The sequence below is a fragment of the Labeo rohita genome, chromosome 1, assembly GCF_022985175.1.
Source record: "Labeo rohita strain BAU-BD-2019 chromosome 1, IGBB_LRoh.1.0, whole genome shotgun sequence".
NCBI lineage: Eukaryota > Metazoa > Chordata > Actinopteri > Cypriniformes > Cyprinidae > Labeo > Labeo rohita.
The window spans coordinates 41,737,952-41,748,344 of NC_066869.1; the positions used below are offsets into that span (position 1 = coordinate 41,737,952).

At 33.4% G+C, this 10,393-nt stretch overlaps 1 protein-coding gene across 1 annotated transcript; it reads left to right on the forward strand.

Moving 5' to 3' along the window:
* The first annotated feature begins 4,775 nt into the window (after positions 1-4,775).
* Positions 4,776-10,203, forward strand: crfb15 (cytokine receptor family member B15). The gene is made up of 7 exons (XM_051116898.1): positions 4,776-4,866; positions 6,027-6,144; positions 6,418-6,584; positions 6,691-6,845; positions 7,972-8,131; positions 8,433-8,554; positions 9,642-10,203. The coding sequence occupies exons 1-7, from the start codon at positions 4,797-4,799 to the stop codon at positions 10,017-10,019; spliced, it is 1,170 nt and encodes a 389-aa protein (XP_050972855.1). The 5' UTR covers positions 4,776-4,796; the 3' UTR covers positions 10,020-10,203.
* The last annotated feature ends 190 nt before the right edge of the window (positions 10,204-10,393 follow it).

A 10,393-nucleotide genomic window follows, 5' to 3' on the forward strand; every position in this document is an offset into this window, starting at 1 on the left:
TCATTTGTTTATATATATATATATATATATATATATATATATATATATATATATATATATATATTTTCATAATTCTGATATATTCATAATTCTTTCTTCTAAATTTTCTTGCAATTCTGAGTTTATATCTGTGACACAAATGCACAATTGCAAGAAAAAACTAAATTGTGAGATAAAAAATTAAAATTACCTTCTTTTTTTTTTTATTCCATGCTTGGAAATAAAAGAATTGTGAGATTTCTGAAAAAATTCAGTCAGAATTGCAAGATGAAAATTGTAAATTATTGTTTAAATCTTGCAGTCCTGAGAGGAAAAGTGTTGAACTGAGAAGAAGTTGAAATGACTGTTTTTATTACATGGTGGGAACAAAAAAAAAAAAAAAAAAAAAAAAAAAAAACAATTGTGAAATGTGAACTTGTAGAAAAAATCTGAAAAAAAAAAAGTTTCATCTCTCACATTTGACTTTTTTCTCTGAATTTCTGGAAGAACATGTTGGAAATGGGCTTCCATTCCATACAGAATGAGAATTTATCTAGTAATTAAATCATAGAGTGTTAAGTTGTATTTCTTCTTCCAACTTCCAAGTAACAAATTGAGAGAAAAGCATGTCCAATCCACTTTACAGAAATGTTACAAAATGTTGGTTATGCGTTAAGTTTAAAACTAGGGAGTAAGAAAATACGACAACAATCCTAAAGATTGACCTCTAATAATCATCATTTTGCAATGTTGGAAAGTATCGTAAATAAAAGGTCATGCGTACTTAATGTTATAATATTATAATGTCTGACTTGAAATGTTCATCTGAGGTTATTTATTGTCTTTGACATCTATACATGCTAGCAAACAACAGCACGGAAAATCCTCTTTTTTTTTTACAAAAAAAAATGTATACACTTATGGAAAAACACATGAGATGATGAAATGAGACAAAAGATTCTGCTTTGTATTGTTCTTTAACCCATTTGAGTTTGTTTCTGTGTGATTGAGATGTTTGTCTTTTTATCAGCCCTTTATGCTTTGTGTGAACACATATATAGAAACAAATGATCATAATGTCTATGTATGCACAACCTATGACCGTTATAATTGCAAAACAGTTTTGCACCTTGGAGATGAGCATGTCTGGAGTACTGCATATTTATTTCTGAGATGTGCTATTTGATTCTAACTCTTGTTCTGGAATCATACATTTTATTTGTAACTGCAAAAGGAATATTTTACCAGACAATGAAATGTAATTGTGGTTTTCTTAACTTGCCGCTGCATTAGTTGATAAAAATGGAAACACATTTTGGCCGCCGTTTGTCTGTTTTATTATGGGATTCACTTTGCCTCAATAGAGGTAAATGATTGCATTGTTATCTAACACACACAGCAGTATTTCTACTGAAAAATGTATAGGAAAAATTAAATGTTAGATATTTAAGTCAAGATATCAGCTTTGAAACAAACTTATCAGTCATGAAATTGGTAATGTAAAAATTAAATAAATGCTGTTTACATTTACTTGAATATATTATTAAAATATGTATATATCTTATTTACCTTATTCTTTAAGGCAGAAGTAATCCTATGGGCGAGACGTCCTGTACATTTGCCGGAAATGTAAGAAGAATAACAACGTGCAGTAAATGGTAAAACTGTTTGCACTACAAACCAGTGTGTTCATAGTTAAGGTAATATATTAAAATAATATGGTAAGACATACCAATTTGAAATATCAAGCAGCAAAACCAGCTAAAAATAGCTGTACGCGGATGAGACCGGAAGCCAAACAAAATTTACAAACGGCCACGCCAGCTCTTACAGGAAAAATAAGGCGGACATAAAAATATAAATTGCTCAATATTACAGTCTATAAACTTATAACTCAAAGGTGCCCAATCCTGTTCCTAGTAGTGATTCGATTCTTGAACGAATCGTTCTTTTGAGCCGGTTCACACTTCCGACTCAAAAAGAATCGAATGAACGGGTTCAACCAACTGTCGAAGTTTTCCGAGAGTTACCGAGGACTCAAAAAGAACCGAACGAGCCTGTTAAACCAACTGTCGAAGTTTGCCGAGGATTACCGAGCGAGGATTCTAATAAGTTGACGATACTGGGCGAGCCTGAGGCACGTACTGTTAGAAATTAACCTGTAAAAACCTTTCTGTCGAGAGATGTAAATAAATTTCACTACAGTTTATTGTGCCTGCAGATTTTTTTTTAATTGTTTAAGCGAAATCAATGGGTTTATACTTTCTTTATATTTTAGACATGAGGGATCTATCCGCGTTTGTGCATAAATGTCTGTAATGTGTGCTGTAGGCGCAAAAAGTTTAGCAATCTTATCCAAATTGTAGGCTAGTCAATATTGGTGGTATAAAGACTTTTAACTTAAGTGAATGTAAGGCAATAATCAGCAATATGCGTTCACACAATAACTTTTTATTTGAATGTTTCAATGTGTTCACACAAATGACTTCATATGAATGTTTTGTGGATACAACATGACACTGAGTTGTTAGAAAAGAGAAGCGTAGTGACATCATTATTTGACGCGTCAAGAACCGATGAATCGGCTTTTTGAACCGGATCAATGAAACGAACTATCCGAATCGGATTTTGCATAGTTACTAGAAATCTTCCTTCCTGCAAAGTTAAGCTCCAGACTTGATGAAACACAACTGAAGCAGCTAATTATCATCCTCAGAAGCACTTGATAATTACAGAATGCTGAGTTTGAACTCTGAACTCTGCAGGTAGGTACAGTAGATCTTCATCCCTGGGTGCTGGGGGTAACGCATTACAAGTAACGCAAGTTACGTAATATTATTACTTTTTCCAAGTAACTAGTAAAGTAAGGCATTACTTTTTAATTGACAAGAAAATATCTGAGTTACCTTTTTCAAATAAGTAACGCCAGTTACTTTTCCCCCAATTTATTGATTAAAAGCTCTCCTTTCCCCATGTTGACAGAAATCGGGAATAAGATATTAGTTTTAGAATAAATGTGAACATGCATTAATTCATCTCACTCACAAAAAACAGATTCAGTATTCCTCAAAATGAATAAAAACAGTGTAATTCAACTCAGAATATGATGAAACCTGCAATAATTAAATGTTAAATAATACAAATATCCTTTATGCATTTAATACCATTTTACTAACTCATGTCTTTGCTGCCGACCTTTAATGATCCAATTCAACCATACTAATAAGCAAAAATTACTCAAGATAATCTAACATTTGTTTTCCTTTTTTTTATATTGCTGAAGAGTTTTTTTTTTCTTCTGCGGTCTACTGTACAGACGTGAATTCACTTTTACATTTGCCAAAAATAGAACTTTTTATATTAAAAACAAACAAGCAAGCCCTGCCCAGATTTTAAAAGTAACGCAAAAGTAATGTAACGCACTACTTTCCTTAAAAAAGTAACTAGGTAACGTAATTAGTTACTTTTTTAGGGAGTAACTCAATATTTAATGCATTACTTTTAAAAGTAACTTTCCCCAACACTGCTTCTCATTTCTTATTTGTGCGTCCTCGTTTCCTTTCCTCCTTAACTGTTACCTTTCTTGCGTCTTATCTCCACCCTCTTAGGATATGAGGGAAGGATGCAAGGAAAGGAAATAATGACGGAGGAATCAAAGGATGAACATTGGGAATATTTTTGACCACTCAAGCATCATCACCTGCGCCAAAGGATCTGCCCTTATGTTGTTAAAGTCTGTTATTTAAGGAATTCATAATAAATATTAATAAAGTAAGATGCCCTGTTGAAATATATGACATGTGTGGTTTATTTAAGCTGCAAAGGTAAAATATAAATGTAAATTATTACAACAGATGTGAAGGGAGGAGGACAATTTATATGTGCATCATTTTCGCCGAAAAAGACTTCCGCATAGGATACACCGGTGTATCCTTGCTCATCAAGTCTGGACTCCTCAGGAAGCCGCCTCACTCCTCGATCCTCGCCTCCTCAAGGTACATTTAGAGAATTGAGATGTCCTACAAGGTGGCTGAGCTCGATCGTTTTCTGGGTCATGGAGGATGTAGGAGCGAGGAAACAAGGAGGGGTATGGAGAAGAACCCCCTTACTCAACCTCTGTCAGGAAACGTCTCCGATGAAAAACGTCAGGTGAGCAGGTGACATGAGTGGACCAATGGCACTACACAAGTGAAAGGAGAAGCAGAAACAGACAAAACAAAACAAAACTGGCAGTTACAGTGGTTATATGATCAGATTTTCTTGACATATAAGAACGGCTGCATTTTGGGAATGGTTGCGTCACACTTCTGTAATTAAATTATGAGGTAAGTTACACAGTAACCATTTGGGGCAGTGTTGAGCCTGTTTATTTCCAAACCACAATAGACTTTCCGTGTTTTTCCCCTGGTAGTCATGAATTTTACTTTCCAAGATGGAATTTCTATATTCACACACAGTAGAAATAATTGTTTTTTTTTTTGTTTGTTTGTTTGTTTTTTAAAAGTGTTTGTCAATCTACACATAAATTCAAATTTATATGAATATTGACATTTGAAAAAGAAAAAAAAAATACAAAAATATTGTCAGATTAATTCTCAGCTTTTTTGTTTTTATTTTTGACTTTTATCTGTTATAATATATATATATTTATAAATTTATCTGTTGCACTTTTTGAGTTTTTTTATTTTTTTTTTTTTTATAACCCCATCTCAAAGAGGAAGCTGTTGAGTCACAGTCCTGGTTCCTCTTAAGCACATGACAAACAGACGTTTAAAAGCTCCCAGCAGCTACTTGCCCCATCAGTGAGGTTGTCAGTCATGTTTGTGAAAGTTAGAGTGTTGGCTCTCATATTCTTTGTGATGAAGGATGTTCACCCCACCTATGCTGGTCAGTATTGCTTGCTTATTTATGATTATTGATTTTAGGTAAGCATTTGAAGTTAAATAATGGCATATATATATTTATTCTGTTATGCTTATTTTTTATTAATAGACTATTTTAGTTTTCTTTTATTACTTTTGCTCATTTAAAAGATTCTTAAGAATGACTCATTTTGACCTTTACAAAATGTTTTACTTTTATTTTTTAACAATCTTTATATATGCAGTATCAAAGTGTGTGTGTGTCCGGTATATATGTATATGTATATGTGTGTATGTGTATACATATATATACATACATACGCACACACACACACACACACACACACATATATATATATCCAAATGTCCCCACAAGGATAGTAAAAACCTGAAATTTTTGACATTGTTAAAAAATTATTAAAAATAGTAAATGGTGTTTATCTGAAAGTGTAACGATGCAAACATGTTTTCTGTAAGGGGTAGGTTTAGGGTTAGGGTTGGGTTAGGGGATAACCCAATAGGTTTTATATGTTGAACCAACAGGCAACTTGTAAAAAAAAATACTTGTCTGGTTGTGCAAGTGGAACATGAACTACACCTGTGGTTCCTCTTCTATAGGACACCTGTGTGTGAACTACAGAGGAACTGACTTCTTACACCCACTAAATGCCAATCTGACAGCAATTAGAAGTAACTTTTAAAGTTAATTTTGTGAATAACATCATTTGTTTGCATCACTTGTCTGAAGATGTCTGTTCTTCAGAAATGTTATTTAGTTCAGTGGGTTTTAAACTGGGTCACGGCTCACTGGTGGGTGGCTGAGAGGAAATGCATATGCTGCACGAAGTGTATACGTTGCACAAAGATACATGTATTTACATGTATTTGACATGATCCACCATGACTGGCACAGATCAGTTAGCTGAAAAGTATTCACCCTCAGGTCATACAAGATGATTAGTTTGTTTCTTGATCAGAACAAACGTGAAGAAATTTAGTGCTGATTGATGGACTGGAGTTGTGTGGATTACTTGTGGATTATTGGTGATGTTTTATCAGCTGTGTGGACTCTCATATTACTTTACACTTAATTCAAATACTTTCTGGAGCCACTTTATATTTTACATAATTCTTAAAAAATGCATTATCAGATGTTAAAAGCTGTGTCCTATTGTTTTACTTTAGAAAAAAAACTGGCTGCACCCAAGAATGTGAAGGTGACCTCCATCAATATGGCTACAGTTGTCAAATGGAGATCTCCACACGATCCCATGAGTAATGTGACATACACCGTAAGATATGTGTAAGTACACTCAAAATACATCTTAAATAATCCAATATGGAAGAAAAAACAAAACTAGCAACAAATGCATGCATGCTATTATGTAATATACCCATCACAGTGTGTTTGATCAGCTAGAAAACAATGCACTGAACTTCTGCTGGAATCTGATACTTCTAAGTTTTTGCAGAAGCTAAAAAGAATAGGCCTATTCTACTTGCATGAATAAAATGTTTGCCTTACACACTTGTGTAAATATTGTGCCCTGTTGTGTTTGTCCTCCTGTCCTTGTAGCTTGAAAAGTGATGTCATTTCCATCTGTGTGAACACCACAGAGCTGAAATGTGATGTAGGAAAACTGCCAATTGTATTTGGGAGTTACATTTTTCAAGTGCGGGCAGAAGATCGGGGGCTGTTCTCTAAATGGGTTAATACAACTGAATTTTCACCATTTAAGCACAGTAAGTGTGAATCAGCTCTTAGTTTGCACTATAGCCTCTACTGTGTTGTTAATTCAGTATAATATTCATAAATAATACTTACATGAACTACTTTACTCCAATGTAGCTATCATAGGACCCCCTACTGTGCATCTTGTCATCCAAAATAATACCTTGGATGTGCACATCCAACCTCCAGTGCTGAAAGTGGGCAAACTTTCCAGCCTTTTTTCACAAACGTCCTACATCATCAGATATTGGACCGAAGGCTTTGAAGAGGAGGTATATAATGCTTCACATTTTTGCCAGTTCCATTTTTTTAGAAGCTTTGAATCCTCAGACATCTTTATTATACACATCTGTTCATATGCAGGTTAATGTCCGTGTAAAGGCAATTATAAACGTTAGAAACCGTTGTCAGCGCTGTTGCACTACGGGCGTCCCGTGTTCAGATCCCAACTCGAGGACCTTTCCTGATCCCACCCCCTGTCTCTCTCCCACTTTGCTTCCTGTCCATACTGATCTGTCCTGTCACAATAAAGGCTAAAAAAGGCAAGAGAAATCTTAAAAAAAATAAAATAAATAACGTTAGAAACCGTGAGTTAAAAAAAGAAATCTTAAAAAAAAAAAAATAACGTTAGAAACCGTGAGTTACTGTCATTATCGTTAGTTACACTACTACTGCCTAAGCTATGCCTTCATCACATAAATGCATATTACCTGCTTGCAATAATTTACAATACAGCTCAGTCATCCATTCAGGTTGTAGCACTGACAATAGACACGCCCCCTTGGCGGGGGTTTTTATCAATAAAATTTGACTGGGTGGATAACAACACATTTTTCGGTGATGTGACAAACATAGGACACATTTAAAGTCCTCATGAAATCAAAATTTACTTTATTTACTTTGTTAGCGCACTTTGCTAGTCTTGAGGAGAACAATTAATTTGTGCAAATTAATCCACTACAAAAAAATTGTCTTGGTAATCTGTAATCAAAATCTGAACATCTGCTTCCACTTTGGAATCTGAACATCTGCTTCCTTCTCTGATGACGTCAGCTTGACGTCTTGGCTGAAACCACGCCTCTCCAACCGTGAGCAACGGCGAGAAGGAGCCCTAAAATAAAACCTGCCCTCTGTTCAATGTTCCGTTTCAGTTGGAAATACATTTTGTTTACACGGATTCATTGTATATAATGAAAAGAAATTAGTTTATTTGCTGGTTTTATTCACAAATTCAAAGTGAGCCTTTAAATGTGAGAATAAACTATATACCTTGCTGTGAAGTATGAATATTTGATCTAGTATAAAATGTCAAAAAGATCTGGTGTAGAACGACAAACAAATGAATAAATATTTAATACTTATCTTCAAATAATCAGACGATGAACTTTGTCCCTGCAGGCAGTGGAGAAGATGGTTACTGATGACAGTGAAGATGTTAAACTGAATATTAAAGGACTGCATGCCTGGAGCAGATATTGTGCTCAGGCTATGGTGGTTCCCAAAGGCTACGGAAATGTCAAACAGTTCAGTACTGCCGTATGTGTGACCAACACACCTGGTAAGTGTGTCTTTACCTGTGACTCAAAATATTTCAGGCAGCCCTGCAATAAATCAACTAAGCAATTATCATATAATCATCTATTCAATAAGAATAAAACAGAATAAGTATGAAGTAATTAATATTAGGTAATATTGTGGTTTCAAATATTATTTCTTTCAACACATTATGCCTTCAGTCAAATGTATTGCGTCAAATGTGCAAAATATGCATTCATTCAAGACAGCAGATTAAACAATACAGATTTCTTTCTTTCTTTTTTTTTTTTTTTAATCTTTCTCTCTGTGTGTGTTTACATTAGTGGCCATCAGCTGTGTGATTGCTGTTGTCATCCTTCTTCCTCTGACAATCCTGGCTGCCTGGCTGATCTATAAAGTGTACAGATTTCTGTACCCTAAAACCAAATTACCAGAACTTCTCAAGGTATATGTCTTATGTGATTCCACTACGCATTATATGTGTAATATACACAACTTTTCTTTATCTGACCTTAAAAATGTGCTATTTATAAAGAATGTTATTTTGAATGGGATTTATTAATATTTTGAATTATTTTTTTATTTTTATATTTTCAGTTTTGATTCTAGCTTGTCCTAGTAATTTTATGTACTTTTGTCATTTTTTATTATTTTTATTATTTTTTAAAATATTATTGTTCAGCTGTAATTTATTTTTTATTCAGATTTTAGTCATTTTTATGGAAGACCGTTTTCATTTAAACATTACAATTCTGACTTTTTTTTTCTCACAATTGCAAGATATAAAGATATAAACTCACAATCCTGAAAACATATCGGCCTTTTTTTTTTCCTCAAAACTGGACTTTATAACTTGCAATTGCAAGTTTTTATCTCACAATTCTGACTTTTTCACACAATTTCTTTTTATAAACTCACAGTTGCAGTTTTGAAGGAAAAAAAATGTTTATCTCACAATTCCAACTTTATTTCTCCGAATTGCAAGTCTGTTTAACGCAATTCTGAGAAAAAAAAACTGAATTGTAAGATAAAAAGTTGCAATGACCTTTTTTTATATCTTTTTTCAATGGCATAAAAATTGGCTTCCATACATTTTAGTACTTCAACTTAAAACTTTTGTCTATACTAAATATTTTTGAAGTAAATTATGTACATTATGTACATTTTCTTCAAAATTTCACATTTAATTCAGTGTATTACCCTGATGTTTCTTTGTAAATATTTGTGAAATTTACTAGTAATTTTTGAGTGAAAGTTGCTTCTACACTGTAAAAAATACATATTTTTCAAAGCTGTAAATAAAAACAGATTATCAGAGTGCATTTTAAAAGAAAATACCATTTTAGGTTTTCTAAATTTCACTTTTAATTCAATTAATTATTAGACATTTTTTTGTGATTTGTTTGTAAAATTTTCTAGCAATTGTTTCTAGACAAGTTTCCATCTAATTTTTATATTTATTTCAGCTGTTTCCATTACTGAAATTGTTAAATTGTTTATAAACCATATATTTACCATATATTTCTTTCTAGAATTTATTCGTACCGACATTTTGGAATACTGAGACAACCCAACATTCTGCACACCAGAAAGAACAGCATGATAAAATCAGTGCCATATCTGAGGACCGTCTATATGAAGAGCTCAGTGAGAAAGTCAAGATATCAGAGGACAAGGACTCTGGGTTGGAAACTGTTCTCGCCCCAATTCAAGAGGTGGAAGAGGACTACAAACTCCTGATGCACACGCAACCTGCACCTGCTTTTTACCCTAACCACCTCTACCCGTTATGCTTAAAAAACTCGCTATTTACTCATTTAAACCAGCCCTGCTTCACTAGCTCTCAGTCTTCTTACTACAATGTAGCAGGCACAAGCTCTGAGCTGAAACACACTGGATGTGTTTGCTGAACTCACCAACAAGCTGATTTTATTAAGAATCTTCTTATTTTCTGTAGCAAGTATAAAAACTATGCAGTGTAATATGTCGCATTGTTTACGTATGCTAATAACTGAATGCACTTTTTGAGAAAATTATATCATTGTATGTCTATAAATGGTTGTATTGTTGATGTAAAATAGTGAATTGATCATAATAAAGAAGAGCTGAATTTCTCTGATTTCAATTGCTGAGTTAAATTATACTTCTCAGTTGGCCGAATTAATTTAACTGCTTCACACATGCTTCTGTAATCGTTAAATTGACATATTAATTATTTTGATACAATTAATTAGGTCTATAAAATATTTAGCCATCTTTAATATGAAAAACGATTTTATTGGGG

What these genes read in the sequence shown, in the direction of transcription:
- crfb15 (XM_051116898.1), top strand. Translation starts at nt 4,797, where the DNA reads ATGTTTGTGAAAGTTAGAGTGTTGGCTCTCATATTCTTTGTGATGAAG. An exon ending in CCGAAGGCTTTGAAGAGGAG is followed by an intron (nt 6,846 to 7,971) that starts GTATATAATGCT and finishes TTGTCCCTGCAG; the next exon opens with GCAGTGGAGAAGATGGTTAC. An exon ending in AATTACCAGAACTTCTCAAG is followed by an intron (nt 8,555 to 9,641) that starts GTATATGTCTTA and finishes ATTTCTTTCTAG; the next exon opens with AATTTATTCGTACCGACATT.